The sequence below is a fragment of the Dasypus novemcinctus genome, chromosome 8 (assembly GCF_030445035.2).
Source record: "Dasypus novemcinctus isolate mDasNov1 chromosome 8, mDasNov1.1.hap2, whole genome shotgun sequence".
NCBI classification, from domain to species: domain Eukaryota; kingdom Metazoa; phylum Chordata; class Mammalia; order Cingulata; family Dasypodidae; genus Dasypus; species Dasypus novemcinctus.
The window spans coordinates 20,456,334-20,477,549 of NC_080680.1; the positions used below are offsets into that span (position 1 = coordinate 20,456,334).

Here is a 21,216-nt window from a genome sequence, read left to right on the forward strand (position 1 = left end):
ATGAAAACGCAGTACACACAAAGCCATCCATTTAAAGGAGAATGACAGCCCAAAGGGGGCATCCTGTATGACTTCATATCGAACGGGCCATTTGGAGACTATTTAAATGGTGTTTACTTTAAATGAGCCATCCGCGATGAAATAGACAGTGAATGCCTTCATTCTCCTTTTTGATTCAATCCACTTGCACTAGACTCCCTCGCTACACCAGCTGCAAAACAAAGAGAACACGCTGTACTTGAATTCGCCCAGAGTTTCTTCCTCCGTATAGGCCAGAAGCCCAGTGCACCACTGGATGATTTCACGGCCAGGCCGGGATTCATTAGCAAGACTAACAGCTGGGGTGGTAGGAAGGGGCCCGCAGGAAATGGCACTCCCTAACTTTGCAGGCTTGAGCAGCCACCTAGCTTGCCCTCCCTTCTGAATAGATCCCATAAAGCGGGACCTCTGACCTCCTCAGAAAGAGATCAGAGTTCCCCAAAGCCCCTAAGCCACTTTCTCAAATGGGAACTTATTTAGGGAGGAAAATTCTTAGGCTGCAATTTTTCTCACCAGCAAGGCAGACAGAGCATGTCAGAGGTTGATTCATATCATCACAATAGCAGCTGCTATAAGATCCGAATAGACAGTTTCATCTCCAGAACAGGACTGGAATTTTCCTTAAAGAAGACTGTGGTTTTTTGCAGGTCTGATAAGGATTTGAAGGGATCAAGCACATCCTAAGAGGTAGTTTAAGTTTCGGTTTTGAAAACAAGTATAACTAAAGAGTGTTCAAACAATTACCTTATTTTTTTTTTCCATTTTTGACTCTAAAACCTGTCCTACAAATAGTTTTGAAGATTCTATCTTCCAAGGGAAGAAGAGTGATTCTCAGTGAAGAGGAAAAAAGGAAAAACATGATGGAATAGTCCATTCATGGGGAGAGAGAACTTTTTACCCAATACCTGTGATCAGCCTTGCTGATTACTTCAGAATATCATTTTTATGAAAAGGAAAAAAACTTAAAGAGAAAAATAACCAAAACACTTTCTCATTTTTGTATATCAATCATGCCTATTAATACCAAATGAAATGCAAGATTTATGGAAATTCATTTTCCTAGTCTTAGGGGAATCTTGGATAAAGTCACTAAACACAATCCAAAGATACAGCAACACCACACACAAAACCACCTGCTTTGCCTCTGCCCATTATTTGTCTTTGCAAAGTTAAGCATCTCCTAGAGCCCCTTGTATTTCCAGAGTCAATGTTGTCACTGAAAATTAAAACAGACACTCAAATTCTTCCTACTAAAAGTATCCATCTTTTAAAGATTCCCATTGTATACTAGACAATTAGCAGGAAGCATTTGGCAACATCGGGTTGATATGTGCTTTCAATGAACCTATATTTCTTTACTCAATTCTTAGGTAGCCCCTGCTTCTTTCCTATCTCAAGATTGGTTCTTTTCTCTATCCACTATTCCTTGTTTCAGAGCCTCCCGCCCAAACTATTCTATACTTGAAGCTATTTCATTATTTGGTAATATCTGCACCACAAATTAAAGGCACTTGATAATACGTATAGAAGTTGTATATATAGGAATACATATGTTTAGAAGTCTATCTAGACATGCAATATACTTATATATGTGAAATACATAAAATATATACACACACACATAAATAAAGGAGGTAAACACCCAGTGTTGGTTGCTGTCTCCCTCTTGGTTGCCTTCTCCAGTGCTTGGGTCTGTCACCAACAGCAGCCTTTTCTTTCCCTCCCTTTGGGATGCCCAGCCTCCCGGGTCCGGCTTTAAGAGCTCGCGCCACCCTCTTGAACCCTCATGGCGTGACTGTCTTTCGTTATCCCTCTCTCCTGTTGCTCAACGGTTGTTGCTGGCGCCAGAACAAGGAGTCAGTGAGACGCCCTGGGCTGGTGGGCACCGGCCCTGCCTAACCACTGCGATGTGCCAGGTCATGCCGCCGCTTCTCAGCCCTTCTGTCTGGCGGGCCAGGCTTCGGGTTTCCTTGCCTGCCACATGGTACCGCCGAAGGCGCAGGAGACGCATGGGAGAATGACCTTTAAGCGCACTCTGGAGAAGCAGGTGGAACAGCGCCACCTGCTGGGCGGAGAGCGCGGCTGCCCGCAAGGTCTGGAGGCCCGCGCTCCCCCGGCTCCCCGCGAGCCGGAAGAAACTTGCGGCACCCGCTCCGGACTCGGCCCTCACCGGCCTTTCTGACCTGCGGTGCGGGGACGTAGTTCCCCTTAAACTTGAGTACAAAATGCATCAGTGAACTGGACACCGAATTACAGCGCCCCAGACGGTCAAGGGTACCCTTGACTAGTTTGTCCGCAGGAGAAAATTCATGAAGGTCAAGTGTAAGACGGAAATGCACAGCCACAAGAACTGATGGACACGTGCCCGCTGAAATCATCATCGTCCAGAAAGAAGAGCTCCACGTGTGCGGTGTTCGGTGAGTGTAGTGCTAGGAGGGCCAAAGAGAACTAAGCAAAAACCGAATCACAAAACACAAGAATTACCTGGCAAAGATTGGGAAAGTGCAAGGCATCATGGGAGACCTTACGAGGAACAGATGAGAGAACACCCAGTCCCTGTTCAGCGGTAGCTTTCTAAAGAGAAAAGATGAATACATGTATTCTGTACTGCCTGCCTCTTGAAAACATGTGGGGACCAGCCCAGAATAAAGTTCCCTCAGTTCTAGAAACAAGGTGCTTTCTCTACTTTGCATTCTTTCTTTATGCTGAAAACACTTAATCATAACCATTCCTAAATGCCTTTTAATTTACCATTTCCTTCTACGTAATTCCTGGTTGCATACTGTGGGAGCAGTTTAAACAGTATTGCTCATTTTGAGCCATCAAGAGGGAAGAAAAGTTGGCTTTCAATTGCCCACAGGAGGGTCTGGACCCTGAAAGCTTGGCTTTTCCCTGGAATTTCCCACACCAAGTTAAGAGAAAGAGACTGTCAGAGAGCTGGTCTAGTGGGCAGGCCAAGGAGTAGCATTTTGTCCAGGATGAAGTAATGTCTACAGTTCTACATTTGCACAGAAAAATGAAGTCAGATCCTATGCGAGGGCACATAGAGTTTTTAACACCTTTCACTTATTCTAGTGCCTTTTCTCCTATATTTGGAAGGAGCTTGTATTAGGCAGCCTTGCTCATTTATTCTAAGCTGCCCACAAAAAATATAAGCAGAGTATTTTATTTTTCTGGGAAGAACACACTAAAGTAGACTCTGCAAAATAAATAAATAAAGTGAAGAAACCCATATTACCAAATGGGAGAAAAAATAACATAGTGCACTAATTTTTCTCCTTTTAAACTCTGTTGAATCTGGAGGAAAGGCATAACCTATCACTGGAAACCTAACTGAAATGACTCAAATCACTTTTGTCACTCTCAGTAGTGGTTTTAAATGTTTTTTCCAGAAACATATTACTTTTGTCTGATTACTTGGAGCACATTTATTCAACAGATAAATCGTGAGCACCTATTACATATAAGGTGCCGTCTTGGACACTGGGTCTCTGTGCGCAATCGTTTGGCTACATTTTGGCAGAGAATACAGACCGACCATAAGATGCAGGATATTTTCTCCACCCAAATGGCATTATGCTGAGGAAGTTGAATAAGGGAGTAAACAAGTTAATCTAAATCCAATGGCCCTGACTTAGGCTTCTTGAAAAAAGGATAGCGCCTACTCAACCAATAAAATTCTTACGATGGCCACCAGCCCACACCGCAAGCCATTAGGCTTCTTCTTAAAAAGATAGGACTGACTTCCCATGGCAGTCCTTCTTCTGATTTCTGTCCCCTGCCCAAGGGCTGCTGTCATTTCTGCCACTATCAGCCTCAGAGCATTATGCTGCTCCCACGTGTTTTGCTTCTTTCGGGAAATCAGCTGGTGCCCGACAAGAGTGCTAATCAGGCTGATGTGTCACTGTGATGGAAACTGTGACTTGCTGGGTTGGGTTGTGCCTCTCATGTTTTCAAGGATAGCTCATCGTTTTAAAGGGCATTGTGAACAAAGCGCAGGTCCTAGGAGACCAATCATCTACCATGCGAGGAAACATTGACTTGGAAAGGAAATAATATCATCTTGTATTCACATACCCTTTTCTCCAAGGAATGCAGATACATTTGTAGGCATCATTCCATCCACAGAACAGCCATTTTGGCTCTGGCAAGGAGCTTTATTAGTACTATTTCCTGGTTGTCCTGATAAATCCCAGCTGTGGGCTGCAAGAGGCATTGCAATATTAGGCATAGAGTTCTTTCTCCTTTTCTGGCTCAAGCCTCCCTCAGTTTGAATTGGTAAAGTCTGCCCTGTGAGATCATATAAGGTATAAGTGGAAGGAACACGAGCAAAGCCCAATGAACATCTTCTTTATTATAATTTTGCCTCAAACTTGTCCTTCTGAAATCAAGGTCCATAGATATAACCCCTGGAGGTATGAAAGCTTTCCATGAAAAAGGAAAACAGTTAATTCTTATTTTGGTTTTTGATGATAATCTTCAAATAGATAGACAGATATCATAAGGGTCAGAAAACTTTCGGGCCAGAGAGTAAACATTTTAAGCTTTGTGAGCCATCCAGCCTTTTGTGCAGATACTCAACTCTGTTATCATTGCATGAAAGCAGCCATAGATGATGGCTGTGTTCCAATACAACTTTATTTACAAAAACAGATGGTGGGATGGGTTTGACTCACAGGCTGTGGTTTGCTGACACCTGGATCGTCCAGATATAATAGTTATTGCCAACCTATTTCAGAGTTCACATTTGCATTAGTGTATACAATTGCACACGGACAGGTTAGGCTGCTTTAGCTGTCTAGAGATACCGAGAAAAGAATGCAAAGGTTAAGCTTTTGGCCAAGTAAAAGCTAAATGACCTCACAGCAAGCGATGTAAGCAAAAGTGTAACAGCAAGTGGAAGAGAAATGGTGGGAAAACTGGCTCAGGATACTACAAGCAGAGAGATCTCAAAAGAAACTGCATGGAGCTGTCGGCAAAATATTCACATTAATATTAACCTTTAAGTTTTTAAATTGAATTTTATTGCTTTAGTAATTTTGTTGTCTTTAAATTTAAATTTTAGTTTAGTTTTACTGATGAGTAAAAGCATCCACAGTTTATATCTACTCATAGATTTAGTTTGAAAATGGAAATCTGGTATAAATAATATAAGTCAACCCCGTTGAACCCATGATTTTTTTTTTCTACTAGAAAGAAAATTAATGCTCAAATTTGAGAAATATTGCCTCTTACATCTGAACTGCAGGACCAAATTCTGAATAAGAAAGTATGCAGGCCTGGCGAGGTGGGGTTAGAGAGAGTGGCACTGCATCCTGAGAGGCGTGGTTACGACAAGTAAAGGGCCATGGGCAGGAGGGGAGCCAGGAGTCCAGGAAGCAGTGCCTGCTTGAGATTGCAGTGCTTCATCTGCTCAACTGAGCATGTCAGGGAACCAAGTAGGGGGGTCGAAAAAGATCCCACGTGTGTCCAGCAGAACTTCACTAACAATCGCCAACTAGACGCTTGGATAATGGAGCTGTGTGCTTCGGCTAACGTTTCACTAATTGACCTGAGAGGAAGATTCAGTTGGCACGCAAGTGGACAGTCAGTGGAGCTAAAGAAAACCCACACCTTTTTTTCTGCCTGTCGGTATACACCAAAAAGGCACTGGGGATGGAGGGAGGCGGCTACTGCAAAATAAAGGTAAAAGAAAACATCATTCTACAGTCTTGGAGGAAAAACAAGTCTCTGAAATCAATTTACTACAAAAGCCAGAAGATAAATTTAAGAAACAAGCATTCTCATTACTATATAAGAAGATCTAACTACAATGAAATAATAGTAAAAATCCAGGAGAAGATAATAGGCTGAACCATAAGTACAACAGGGTGAGATCAAAAGACAACACAGTAAAAGATTTAAAATATAATGAGGGTTTGCAGAAAACTAATTTGCAATAACATAATTTAAATCTGTAACGGGATTTGTAAAGAGCAAAAATGGCACTGTGGAAAATCAGTGATATAGAGTATAAGTAAAAAATGAAAAGGCAAGCCACAATGACAGGGACAATATATCTGCAATAAATATATCTAACAAAAGAAAAAACTGTTATCTAGTTTCACAAGTATTAAACACAACAATAAAATGATAAAATAAACACATTATAAAAATGGGCAAATGACTTGGAGATGCTTTTCAAAGGGAGAAATATGAGTGCATAATAATCACATGAAAGGGTACTCAATATCATTAGTCATAAGGGAAATGCAAATTTAAAGCACACTGAAACAGTATTTTACACCTAGTTGGATGGCTAATATTAAAAGGGCTGACAAGAACAAATGCTTCCGAGGATGTACAGCAACTAGAACTCTCATACATTGCTGGTGGGAACATAAAACAATATAGCCACTTTGGAAATAGTTTGGCAGATTCCTATAAAGTTAAACATACACTTATCATACGATCCAGTAATTCCACTTCTCGGTATTTACCCAAGAGAAATGAGAACCTATGTCTACAAAAAGACTGATAGATAAAGGCTCACAGCACATTTTTCGTAACAGTCAAAAACAATCCCAATGTCCACCCATGGGTAAGCAGGTGAACAAACTGGCTTGTTTATACAGTGATCTTCGATGCATCAGTAAGAAAAGAAAGAATAAGTGTCTGACACCAGCCACAACATGGATAAATCTCACACGCATTATCCTGGCCAAAAGAAGTCAGACACTAAAGAGTACACTCTGAATGACTCCCTTTATATACATTTTCAGAAGACGTAAAACTAATCTATAGTGACAGCAACCAGAGCAGCGGTTGACTAGGGTGGGGTAAGAGAGGAATGACTACAGGGCACAAGGGAATTTCTGGGATGACAGAAATGTTTTCTATCGTCATAAGGATGGTGATTACATAAGTATATATATCTGTCAAATTTCATTGAACCACAGATTTAAAATGCATGCATACTATTATATGTAAATTATTCTTTAACATAACTGATTAAAAACAAAGGTACTCACATTAAGATCATTCTAGAAAGTTTTGAATTACATACATTAAAAAAATTCTACAAGCATCTAGGCAGAAAAACCAGACTTCTTTCATTCAAAGAATGAAAAAAAAAGATATCAGATTTCTCCTCAGAAATACTAATTAGAGAGGATAATGAAATGTTTATAGCCATTTGAGAGGGGAAAGAAGTGACCTAAAAATTTTATAATAGCCAAGGACTGACCATAAGTGAATATACAACAAAAGACCAATCTAAATATGGAAGGGCTTAGAAAATATACCCTATATCTGCCGTTCTAGAAAAAGAATATTGAGGTCATTTCCCAACTGACTAAGATGATTCAAAAGTAAGAGTTCAAGAATGTAGAAAATCTAAATACTTAGAGGAAACATGGTCTGAAATGGAATGAAGATATAAAATGATAATAGTGATTCCTGGAAGAGAAGACATTTAAAAATCAAAATATAGAGATAATATGAGTCCCAAACCTCAAATTGTATTAATCAAAATTGGGGAATGTGGGTGAGAGAAAAGGATGGAAGTAAATGCCCATTAAATTCTTCATTTGACAAAGAGTGAGGTTAAAAGCTATCGGTGGGGGGAAGCAGACTTGTCCCAATGGATAGGGCATCCGCCTACCACATGGGAAGTCCGAGTTTCAAACCCCAGGCCTCCTTGACCCATGTGGAGCTGGCCCATGCTCAGTGCTGATGCGTGCAAGGAGTGCTGTGCCACGCAGGGGTGTCCCCCGCATAGGGGAGCCCCACGCACAAGGAGCGCGCCCCATAAGGAAAGCCACCCAGCATGAAAGAAAGTGCAGCCTGCCCGAGAATGGTGCTGCACACACGGAGAGCTGATACAACAAGATGACACAACAAAAAGAAACACAGATTCCTGGTGCCGCTGATAAGGACAGAAGTGGTCACAGAAGAACACACAGCGATTGGACACAAAGAGCAGACAATGGAGACGGGGGGAGGGAAGGGGAGAGAAATAAAAGATATATCTAGGGGAACGGACTTTGGCCCAGTGGTTAGGGCGTCCGTCTACCATATGGGAGGTCCGCGGTTCAAACCCCGGGCCTCCTTGACCCGTGTGGAGCTGGCCATGCGCAGTGCTGATGCGCGCAAGGAGTGCCTTGCCACGCAAGGGTGTCCCCCGCGTGGGGGAGCCCCACGCGCAAGGAGTGCGCCCGTGAGGAGAGCCGCCCAGCGTGAAAAGAAAGAGCAGCCTGCCCAGGAATGGCGCCGCCCACACTTCCCATGCCGCTGACGACAACAGAAGCGGACAAAGAAACAAGACGCAGCAAATAGACACCAAGAACAGACAACCAGGGGAGGGGGGGAAATTAAATAAATAAATAAATCTTTAAAAAAAAAAAAAAAAAAAGATATATCTTAAAAAAAAAAAAGCTATTGGTGGGGAGCAGTTGTAGCTCAGTGGTTTAAGCACCTGCTTTCTGTGTATAAGGTCCCAGGTTCAATCCCTGGCATCTGCTTTAAAAAAAAAAAGGGCTATTGGTTAACTAAATTTTTTTATTTTTTAATTTATTTCTCTCCCTTTCCCCCCCCAGTTGTCTGCTCTCTGTGTCCATTTGCTGTGTGTTCTTCTGTGACCACTTCTATCCTTATCAGTGGCACCGGGAATCTGTGTTTCTTTCTGTTGTGTCATCTTGTTGTGTCAGCTCTCCATGTGTGCGGCGCCATTCCCGGGCAGGCTGCACTTTCTTTCACGCTGGGCGGCTCTCCTTACGGGGTGTGCTCCTTGCGCGTGGGGCTCCCCTACACGGGGGACATCCCTGAGTGGCAGGGCACTCCTTGCGCACATCAGCACTGCGCATGGGCCAGCTCCACATGGGTCAAGGAGGCCTGGGGTTTGAACTGCAGTCCTCCCATGTGGTAGGCGGACACCCTATCCATTGGGCCAAGTCCACTTCCCTGGTTAACTAGATTTGAAGCACCTTATTCATAGAATACGCTATATAGTTGTAAAAATAATGTAGAAGCTCTTTATATTCCAATATGAAAATGTCTACAAGATAAATTTATTTTAAAGGGAGAAATCACAAGACAAAATGTGTATGGCATGCTATTTATTATTTGTTCAACAAAAGAGGAAAAAATATATTATTCAAGGAAAAATGATAGCATTGATTGCCTTGGGGAAAGGGTACCAAGTGGCTGGGATAGAAGTAAGAGGGAGACTTAATTGCATATTTTTTTGTCCTTGGTTCATTTTGAGCCATATTAATATTACTTATTTTTAAAAATAAAATTTAAAAATGCATTATTCATTTTGCAGTTTTGCTTTTTTACTTGAGAACCAAGTAAATATCCATTGAAGACTCTAGACAAGTGAAAATATAGCTTATGCTAAAGGCGATAACACAAATCAGAGAAGATTCAATAAATGATCTTAGAGAAATGGTTTCCTATGACCTGATAGATTAAGGAATTAAATTACATAAATTAAAATATAAAGGGATTAGAACAAAACTGGTGAATCTCAGAGCAAAGAAAGAAAAACTTTGAGAGAAACCTGATAGATCTGATGACATAAAAGCTAAAACCTCTTGTAGGTCAGAAACATCATGTAAAAGTCATACTAACAACTGGGAAAAATACTTTCCACATATATGATAAGAGATTAGTATCTTTATTTTGTAAAGAGCTTATCAAATTCAAAAGTAAAACAGAACAAACTTTTTAAAAAGTCTCACTAAAACCTCAGTATAAAAATGAGCAAAAGATATGAACAAACAGGAAATGAAAATGGTTAAGAAATACAGAAAACCTCAGTGATAATAAAAGTAAGCCAAATTAAAGAGAGATCTTCTCTTCCATGTCAGATGAGCTAAGTTCCACAGAATCAGAGATCCTCATGTAAATTGGTACAACCTTTTTGGAAAAACAACTTGGGATAGGTGCTAACAGCCTTGAAACATATTCAAAACCTTCAATTGATAATTCTACTTTTAGACAAAATGTCTCCTGAGGAGTTTAAGGCAACTTTATTTATATAGGGGAAAAATCTGGAAACAATAAAAATGCCTAATAATATAGAAATGTTAAATTCTGATATGGTCGTAAAATAAAATATTATGCAGACATTAAAATTCTATTTTTGAGGGAAGCGGATGTGGCTCAACTGATAAAGTGTCCACCTACCATATGGGAGGTCCAGGGTTCAAACCCAGGACTTCCTGACTGTGTGGTGAGCTGGCCCACGTGCAGTGCTGATGCACGCAAGGAGTGCCATGACACGCAGGGGTGTCCCCCACATAGAGAAGCCCCATATGCAATGAGTGCACCCTGCAAGGAGAGCTGCCCCCGCACGGAAAAAGTGCAGCCTGCCCAGGAGTGGTGCCGCACACATGGAGAGCTGACGCAGCAAGATGACTCAACAAACGGAGAAACAGATTCCCGGTACCACTGACAAGAATGCAAGCAGACACAGAAGAACACACAGCAAACGGACACAGGGAGCAGACAAGTGGGGGGGGAGGGGGGAGAGGGGAGAGAAAGAAATAAAAACAAATCTTTAAAAAATATAAATAAATAAAATTCTCTTTTTGAAAATGACTTAATGACCTGAAAAATGTTCAAAATACACTAAGAGGGGAAAAAGCAGAGTACAAACTATTATATGCTATGATGCCAAATCTGAAATCATAATATGTGTTCTGCTGTAGAGTTCAAAATACTGGAAGGAAAAGCAAGAAAATGTTAGTAACCATTTCCTCTAAAAATCATTTTATTTTATTGTTTAGATTTTTCTGTATGTTTCAAAGAATAACTATGTGGGAGGAAACACCATAATTTAAAGAAGGAAATATGAAAATTACAAAATTTTTACCCAGCATCAAGGTGCCAGGATCTTAACTGAACGAGTTAATTATTGCAACAAACAAGTAATTCATAGAATAAAAACATCAGATGATGCCTTAGCACTTGCCTTCCATCTTTCTTTATACATCTTTGGCTCAGAACTTTCCCGGGCACATAGTGTGTAGAACAGATCCTTCCCAGGACAAGTCTAGTCCGTCAGGCAGCAGAAGGGACAACAGCCAACAGGACTGTCTCTAAAAATAATGAATAACCAGCTACTGCCTCCATGGTGGAACCACAGGTAACTCAACTGCAATAGTGCTTCCAGGAAGTCTTCAACCAAGACCACCCACGACTGACCCACAGACTCCCAGCTGAAGGCAACTACTGGCGTAACCATGAATTGATAACCTGGAGTCAGGAACCCATATCCCATGCCCACCCCTTCCCACCCCCTGCTTGTTTTCTCTGGCAGGACATTTTATAGTATGTTCACTTCCAACCCAACTAATAAAGAAGCTCTTTAAAGTTTAGAAAAGTGCTGCTTATTGGGTTCCTGGGTCCAGCATGTGTGCAATACATAAATAAGCAAAGAACACATGTACGGTACCTTCCCGAAGCTGTGTTGGCTTGGCAGAATTTTCCCCACTCATTAAAACAACAAAAGATGCAGCTGCTCGCACTGTGGCCTGCCATGTTGACATGGCAACGGGTGGCTCCTGGCATGGAAAAAGGGCCCTGTTGTTTATGGGGGATCCCATAGTATAAACACATGGCCTGCAGAAGAAAGAGAAAGAAACAAAGGGGGAGCGTCTTTAAAATGAGTTGTCCCTTTTCTCACTGCGCTGGTAGTGAAGGTTGAGTTGGGCTTTCAAAGAGAAAACATTTGAGGCTCTGTAGTTCAGGGGTTTCAAAGCCTTCTGGACGGAAACTGCCAAGGGCCGGGCTGTGTGAAGAGCCCGAGTGGTAGATTCCTCCCAAACGAATTACTTAAATATGTAAAGAGGGTTGTTTTTCTGGGTTTTATTTTTTAAGGGAAAAAAAATATATTCTGGATACAATTTCAAATTCTCGTCTGCCAAGTTATAATTTATATTACCCTCGCCCGCTCCCCTTCGACCCACATGCCTTCAAAAGAAAAACGTTTTCGAGACGTTCTCGCAAACCTTTTGGAAAGCATCCTGGAAAAGAAAATATGTTTGGAGATCACTGAGATATTAATGCTTGGAAAAACAAGCTGGTGGTCTCAAATCCAGTGCTGGAGGGCGGATACCCCCAATCCTGGAAACCACCATCTCAAATGGCACCCTTGTGAGAAAGCTTGTGTGGAGGCCAAGAACAGGGGTTGGCATATAAACAGGGCTGGAGGCTATAACAATCAGGCCATAGCAGGGAAAGGCCAAGGACACAGTACAGCATGACGTCAGGGCTCGTCCCGCTGCAGTTAAGAAGCACAAATCCACCAATACAAAAAAAGAGCCCTCCCGTGATTAAGTCATGGGTGACGGAGATGGAAGAGATCTATGACAGCAAAGGACCACATTCTTGTGACATCACAGAGGAGAAAGCACAAATCTTGTTCCTCAGGAATCATCTTAGGGAAATGCTGCCATGTTTTGGAAGTTATGGTAACTATGATGTAAGTTTGCTCCGCTTGATTTATAGAGTAAATAAATAGAGCAGAGCACTACCTCATTTGGAGAAACTAGTTTTCCTTTTCTATATAAAGTCGTTATGGTTGAACGTTGATTGTGTTCCCACAAGCTGCAAGAGCACCTCTAGTAGTCAGGGTCCCATAAAGAAACAATAAACCAGCCTAGGGCTTACCAAATAATTTGATATATATAGGGGATTGGTTACACACATGATGGAACTGCTCAGCTGCCAAGTAGGGGACAGTGAGGCAACCCAGAGATTAGCACAGCAGGAAGCAGCTATGACCCAGTGGGTTGGATGGGTGATGGCGGCAGCTGGTGTAACTAGGTATTACTGGGTTACAGCCCCAGAGGTCCCCTGGCAGAAGCTAGCGTCACAGTGGGGACTGTCTAGTGGGAGCCGCAACCAAAAAAGAGATTCAGTCACTGCTGGAGAAGTCAAAGGGAGCAGGGAGAAGAGAAGAAATACCTTGTTTCTCACCAATTCCAGCTCTCAAGTCTCCCACCAGTGCCCCCCACTGGATAAACCTAGCAGGAACCCAGAGGCCAAAGGAGGGAGAGTGGGAAATGAGGTTCTTTGCCATTTGGAGAAGATCCCAGTACTAGCAGAAATGGATCTTGGAGCACACAGGCAGTTGCAGTATACCTATCCTAGATGTGAACATGTCACTATAACGTGCAGATTCAATATGGGGAAAGGAAATGAAGTTCAGAAACGAGACTCTAGTCTCATTGACAATGTATTAAATGAACATGGGAAAGTCCCTTGGCCTCTTTGAGTCACATGTAAAATGGGGGTGATGGGGGTTGGAGGAGGTGGTGGGGGAGGTAATAGGTGACTTCTGTCTGTTCAGGTCCATAAGTCTATGATTCTGTATTTCAAGTTTATAGATCCAATAACAAAGAGCAAATATTTTCTGAGAGGTCCAGAACTGCCTGCCAATTTTGGTGAGTTTGGAGCTCACTCTGGTCCCCTGGGGTTCTGGTTAATTGACTTAACCTAGGTTAAATGACCAGCCTCAGGCTGTTTAAGAATCCAATAAGGGGAAGCGGATTTGGCTCAAAGGATAGAGCATCCGTCTACCACATGGAGGGTCCAAGGTTCAAACCCAGGGCCTCCTGACCCATGTGGTGAGCTGGCCCATGCGCAGTGCTGATGCGTGCAAGGAGTGCCGTGCCACGCAGGGGTGTCCCCCGCATAGGGGAGCCCCATGCGCAAGGAGTGTGCCCCTCAAGGAGAGCTGCCCTGTGCGAAAAAAGCGCAGCCTGCCCAGGAGTGGCGCCACACACATGGAGAGCTGACACAGCATGATGACACAACAAAAAGACACAGATTCCTGGTGCCGCTGGCAAGAATACAAGCGGACATGGAAGAACACACAGCGAATGGACACAGAGCAGACAATGGGGGAGGGAAGGGAAGAGAAATAAATGAAATATAACTCTTTAAAAAAATGAAAAAAAGAACCCAATAAGAGAGACTGCTAGAACTCATCTCTTCCAGTGGAAGTGATGGGGTGAGATCCTGTAGCACTCAAATCACTAAGGTAGGTGAGATTGAGGCATACCTCCCTCTGAAAATTCTACCCTTTGTTTAGTGTTTTCCCAAAAGCCCTTCTGAGAGAAGGATCCTGAGAAGGGAAAGCAAGTACTGTCAAGGGAAAGGGGGTGTATCCTCACTGGCCAAATGGCAGCTATGACTCCTGTTTCCCTCTTGGCAATGGCATACATGGCAAACGTTGTGCTCTTTCTCACTGAGGCAGACTGGACTCTCTGATTTTTCTCAGTCCAAGAGCTCCAAGGAGCCACTTCTTCTAACCTAAGCTGGTTTGTGTGGGGTTAGACCTATTTTGATGCTTACAGGGAAGTGTAGGTCCTTGGCCAGAGACCTCCTAGGACTTAGGGAGCTGGGCCCATACAGGGAGGGCCTTAAGCTCTAAGGTGCTTAGGCCAGGTGGGAACGTATCTGTCCTTTGCTGCCTGGGGGCTCAGCATCTCATTTCCCCAGGGTGGGCTTCCCTTCCTGGCCACAAGGAACATTCTCCCCCGAAAGACTGGCTTGCCGTGACAATGGCTTTGCTTCCCCCACTGGGTTTGGGTCGGAGGCCCTGCTGGCATAAGAGGCATCCCGCCAGAGCCCTTCTGCAGGTGGGATCCACTTCCTCCGCAGCTGCCACCTTTTCCCTGAAGAGACAGTCAGGTTTGAGAGGAGGCCCTATCTGAGACACACTGCAGAGGAAGACTCAGGACACGGGATGTGATGAGCTGAAGGAGAAGACGCAGCCAGCTTTCAAGCTGGCCCCAACAAGCCCAGCCTCCTGGTAGTCATGACCCTGTAACCCGCCCCCACCCTCCCACGATACCAGGGGATAGTATATCCTAGTATATCCTAGTGTGACCAACAGGACATGGCAGGATTGATGGCATATCACTTCTGAGATTAGACTGTTTTTACACAACTGTGACTTCTGTCCTAGGGGTGCTCTCCTGACTCCCATCTCCCCTCTCCTCTCTCTTACCACAGCACGAGGACATTCATTCAGGCAACCCACGGAGAAGAAAGGCCCAGCGAGTGAGGCCCTGAGACCTCCAGCCAACAAGTCTTGTGAGGGAGCCTGGAAGAAGATTTCCCAGCTCCAGTTGAGCTTGAGAAGTCGCAGCCCCTGCTTGCACCTTGACTGCAGCCTTGGGAAAGATCCTGAGCCAGACCCACCCAGCTCAGTGGCTCCTGGACTCCTGGGACCTCGGACACTGTGTGAGGCAAGAAATGTTTAACCTGCTCATTTGGGAGGAATCTGTTATAGAGCAAGAGGTAGCTAACACAGAACTTTCTGAGGTTTCTGACTCCAGCGACAAAATGGATAGTACAGTTATTTAACGAGAGAGGAAAACCAGGACGGCAAGCAGGGTCGCAGGGAGGGACGAGGGGAAGAGAGGGTCCCTGCCTAGTTAGGGTGCTTACGAAAGCTTTACATGCCAGGCAGCAGAGGACAGTTTTATGGGTAGAAATTGTTGCTTTCCTAATCGCAGACTGCAGTTCTGTGTCCGACAACGGGACTGAGTGTCGGAAACCAGACCTGCCTCGGAAAAGATGGGAATGACGATTTTATAAAGTAGTAAATGTTCATGCTACAGGCATTTTTGTTTTTGGATACCACACATGAATCAGGGGGAAATCCTTCCATCTACTGGATTAAAAACAGGATGTTGTCGTTTTTCACCATCCTTTCCTCCCCAATTCTGTATTATTTCCCCTCTAACTGTGCAGTTCTAAACATTTTGTTCCAGAATTCGGTCCTGGTCCCTTCTGTCTTCCTCTTGAAGGCCCGTCTGCCATTTTGTGCCTTGGTGCCTGACCTTTCCTTCCCTTTCAAGGGAACTGCTCGCCTGGCCAGGCCCCCAGGGAGATCTCACCTCCAATTCCCACTCTTTTCCAATCCTCTCTCCCTAGCAGGGGTATCCTTTCTGCTCACGTCTAAAATGGATTTTCTTCCCAACTTTCCATTTGGTATCCAGAGCTATAAATCTGAAAGTGTAGAGCAAGTCATCCACCCAAAAGCCACACCTTATAAACACACCCATGTCTAATATAAGACTTTCTTATCGGGATGCTCTCTCAAATAGGAAAACCACCACAGAAGCAGGTCCTAAGGAAAAGTTCTGGATGGCCCCAGCTTACTCCTCTGTCAGCCTTTTCCTATTTCACAGTTTCTGCTTCCACTTCTCCCTCCATGACCTTCCCAAACCAGGCCCCAGTGACTTAGACTCTATAAATCAACGGCCTCTGGCTCTTTTACAGCCTGATATCCTTATTCACAGCATAGTGCAAATACCTGAAGATGATTCAAAGTGAAGTAGCTGTATTTCAACAGGAATGAAAGCTTTACTCTCTGGCGAAAGTTCCAGTGGTAGAATGTGGGGCACCGGCTAGCAGATGGAGGATGGGTGGGCGAAGGGGGTCTTCAGAGAGTCATGGAAATCACTCATGGAGTAAAGGTGGCTCCCATCATGCTCTCATTCAAATGAGTACCCTGGGGAGGGCGGGCTCCCTGCCCTCCACTTCCCACCCAGCCAAGGGAGGAGGGAAATCTACGTGCATTTAACCAACATGGTGTGCACTTATCTGAATGTGTAGCCACTGAAATAAGTGCAGCTGTGTTTATCCAACAGGCACAGCCTTGCACCTCGGCCATGTGCTAAAACGCTCATGGGATAGATGGGCAGGCGCCAGCCTGACATTCCCCAATGCTTATAACTTCATTATTTCCAGACAGAATAATTCCTTCCAGCACGCAAAGGAAAACTTTCTCTCACCAGGGCTCATCTCACACGCCCTAGGATAGCCTCTCTGATGGGAAGCTCCTTGGGAAGCTCAAGTTAACAGCAACAAGAGTCATGGGAGAGGGAAGAAGAGGCGGAAATTCGGAAAGAAGAAAAAAACAGTGTAACGGGTAGAAAGGCAAGCTCATGGCTTGCTGATATTAAAATAACTTTTAAATTTAGAAAGAACCTGACAGGGAGCGGATGCAGCCAAAGTGGTTAAGTGCCTGCTGGCCACATAAGAGGTCCCGGGTTTGATCCCTGGTACCTTCTGAAAAATAAACAACAAAAAAACTCTTGTTGGGGAGCCGATGTAGTTCAGTAGTTGAGTGCCTGCTTCCCATGTATGGGGTCCTGGGTTCAATCTCCAGTACCTTCTAAAAAATAGTAATAGTAATAATAATAAAAGAACCGGACAGAATAACAATTACTTCAGCCTCTTGTTAAATATCTCTGTGTTCATCGAGTGGTCAAATGAGGACAAGAACTCACCAGTTCCTTTCAAGGAAAAAAAACCACCAACAGGCTTCCTAGTCTTCTTTAAGCAGGAGTCATTAATGGAAGAAAACTTGCAGGGGACGGATTCAAACCATATCTTTCTTTCTCTTCGGGTGACCGCTACAGGTATTTGTGTTTGCGTGGTCTCAGGCACTGGAGGCAGTGGTCATTTTTAGTTTAAAAAAGGATTTCAGCTCTACTACTTTCCATAAAGTGACTTTAAAGTCACTCATGTTCAGACTCAGCTATCACTGAGTTCGACGTCTGGGGAAAAGACTGCTTCAGGAGCGGTGAGGAGGTGATGATCCTCCAGCTCCGGGGCCTGTGGTTTGATGAGTTGGTGGCGTCTTTCAAACAGTGAGACATGGATATGGTCACTGGAGACCGGGGGGCCACCGATGCAACCACTCAGTGGTTCAGAATCTTCTACTAGCTTCCCAGGTGACACAGTCCTCTGCATCTTACAACTCCATGTTCTCAGTGGACCTAAGTTGCAGTCTCCCTGGAGGGTGAGCAACCCTCTTGCTTTCTTGTACTACAGAATCCAAGGAGGAGAACTACTAAAACAGGAAGCGTCAACTATGACTCACTCTCTCCCCTACACACAGACACAGACACCCCTTTTGTAACATCATTCATGGCACAGCAACCAGACCACCCGGATTCATCAATCATACTGAATACAGGGCAGGCCCAAGGACAATGCTACTTTGACCTGGAAAGACACACTTTGTGTCAAGTCAAAGGGACTAGATTGAAATCCCCTCTTTACCAGACGTATTTTGGGTATGAAACAGGCAAGCTGCTTGTAAAGCCAAAGAGAGTATTTCTTATCTATAAATCCTTTGTGGATATAGGATTTTACATGTGAAAAACATCTGAAGATCCTTTCATGGAATCACCTCATTTTACACGTGAGGAAATTAAGCTCATAAAATGACATCTCCAAAGTCACACCGTTCTGACCAGAACTCGGGTCTCTGTGCTCTCTCCTGCCAGGATCTTTTCACACTATGCTCTTGGTTATAGGCTGGTGGGAATCCTTATTTTCTGTTGATGTTTGGTCATTCGTTTTTGGTTTGGTTGGTCATTTTGGTTATTTGTTTAGGTGAGGACAGTGAATCACTGTCTTTTCTTCCACAAGACTCAAGTGGGACTCTGGGAAATAGAGAACAGTGTATGAGAAGCAAGGGGAAGAGAGGCTTAAAAAATGAAACTTTTTAAACATTTTCAACTTCGGGATTACCAATTCTTCCTTTGCAGTTTTACAATGATATTACAGAACTAACATGTATTTCTACTTCAGCTCTCATAAATTTTGTTCTGGTTCCCTGAAGCAAATAAGGAAGTAGGTTCCTTTTAAACCTGAAATTCCTTCCCACAGAGTTTCTTACTCTTTTCATTTTAAAACTTTCCTTTAAACTGAGATATAAAACAATAAAACTAATTCAGTGGTTGGGGAAGCCCCATTTTTAACATCTAGTTTTGATGTCAAACTAAAATCAAGAGTTTACATATTCCTTCTTCCAGTAGCTGGGCAATAAATATAACAGAAAAAGTAGTCCTTCTTATATTATTTTGCCAGCTTCATCCTGGTCTTGTGTAAAAACAAAGAAACACCATAGCGTTTAGATAAGTTTTAAATTTTAATATTACTTCAAATTATAATGTGTTTCCTACTAATTTTTCTTATCTTTAACAATGATTGATATAATTGCAGTTTCTGCACTAAATTTCCTACATTTAACTAGATTTCCTTTCCATTCAACTCATGTTCAATGAATCATCGGTTCAAGCCCAGTCTTCCTAGACCACTTGGCTGGTTCCACAATATTATGATGTTCCTAAGGGCAAAGGGAATGGGTTACCAGAGAGAATGCTTTGGTTTAAAATAATATTTTATTCAGTGGAACGGAAAAAATGCTGAAAATGCAAAGCAAGTGTGGAAAATACATAGACTTCAAATTAAGATTCCCATTTTAAAAGTTTTCTTCTTAGGTGTATTGAGGATCTTGAATCAAAAAGTAAGGAAAAAAAAGAAAAGAAAAAAGATATTAAGTCCTCTTCCTTTCTAACTTAGCAAGAACAAATTCTTTACATAATCTTGATCCTGTCCCTGTTCTCATCAATATTTTTTTTTCTTTTTTTGTTTTGCTTTTTGTTTTTAGGAGGTATTGGAGATTGAACCTGAGACCTTGTACGTGGGAAGCAGGTGCTCAACCACTGAGCTATATCCACTCCCCATATAGGTATATTTTTAAAGAGCACATACACACTAACACACACCACTCGAAAGTGAACATCTTTTCCAAGAAGTGTGTTAAATGTGTCCAGATGGTTATGTATATGTTCAGATGGTTTATATATATATATGTTTATCTGTCAGTCCACTTTAAATTTCATCTTTAGCTGAATGATGGTGGGAAGAAACAGCATTTAGGTTCAAAAGCTGGCAAAGCCCTGCAATGGCTAAACTGAGGTGGAAAACTATAGTTTGTATACTCCCAGATATTTCATTTTAAAACTAGAATAGGGAAACGGACTTTGGCCCAGTGGTTAGGGCGTCCGTCTACCACATGGGAGGCCCGCGGTTCAAGCCCCCGGGCCTCCTTGACCCGTGTGGAGCTGGCCCATGCGCAGTGCTGATGCGCGCAAGGAGTGCCCTGCCACGCAGGGTGTCCCCCGCGTAGGGGAGCCCCACGCGCAAGGAGTGCACCCATAAGGAGAGCCGCCCAGCGCGAAGGAGGGAGCAGCCTGCCCAGGAATGGTGCCGCCCACACTTCCCGTGCCGCTGACGACAACAGAAGCGGGCAAAGAAACAAGAAGCAGCAAAAAGACACAAAAAACAGACAACCGGGGGAGGGGAGGGGAATTAAATAAATAAATAAATAAATCTTTAAAAAAAAAATAAAATAAAACTAGAATAATGGAGAAGAAGAAATTATTGCTAGGGAGTGGATATGGTCCAAGCAGTTGAGCACCTATTTCCCACACGGGAGGTCCCGGGTTCGGTTCCCAGTGCCTCCTGAAAAAACAAAAACAAATAACAAACAAGCAAATGAAAAACCCAATCAGGGAAGCCCACGTGGCTCAGGGGATTGAGTGCTGGCTTCCCACATATGAGGTCCTGGGTTCAATCTCCAGCCCCCAGTACCTCAAAAAAAAAACAAAAACAACAACAAAAAAAAGCCTTTATCAACTTATAGTTGTTGGAGGTAAAAAAAATAAAAAGAAAAGAAATTATTGACAATTATTTGAAAGAAATACTCTTTAATTGCTTCAAATGTTTTCAATTCTTCTCCAGAGAATAGTGTCAATTAGTAAAAATGGGAAGACAACCGTCATAAAGGGGATTTCAGGATAAAAAGTGACTATTATTAACACTTTACATGAGTATGTTACATTTGTCACAATTAATGAACCAAGGTTGAAACACTGTTATTAACTACAACCTAGACATCATTCAGATTTCCTGAGTTTTACCCTAATATCCCTTTTCTGTTCCAGGACCTCACCCAGGATACCAGATTACATTTAGTTGTTGTGTCTCCTTAGGATTCTCTTAGTTTTGACAGTTTCTCATACTTTCCTTGTTTTTGATGACCTTGATGGTTTTGAGGAGAACTGGTCAGGTATTTTGTAGGATATCCCTCAATTGGGATTTGTCTGAATTTTTCCCCATGATTACACTGGGGCTGGGGGAAGGAGGACAATAGACATAAAGTACCATTTTTTTAAAAAAAGATTTATTTATTTATTTTATTTCCCCCCTCCCCCGATTGTCTGTTCTCGGTGTCTATTTGCTGTGTCTTGTTTCTTTGTCCACTTCTGTTGTCGTCAGCGGCACGGGAAGTGTGGGCGGCACCATTCCTGG

General features: G+C 43.1%; 1 protein-coding gene across 6 annotated transcripts in view; it reads right to left on the reverse strand.

Annotated features, from left to right (window-relative positions):
- AOPEP (aminopeptidase O (putative)) overlaps positions 1–21,216 on the reverse strand; it is a 366,697-nt gene that overhangs the window by 305,908 nt on the left and 39,573 nt on the right. For all 6 annotated transcript variants that reach the window (XR_011649356.1, XM_004470934.3, XM_071216642.1 and 3 more), the window contains exon 3: positions 11,480–11,646. Coding sequence is in view for 5 of the 6 variants with exons in the window: in XM_004470934.3 (XP_004470991.2) it covers positions 11,480–11,646 (167 nt within the window). In the remaining variant the exon portion in view is untranslated. The remainder of the gene's footprint in view (positions 1–11,479; positions 11,647–21,216) is intronic.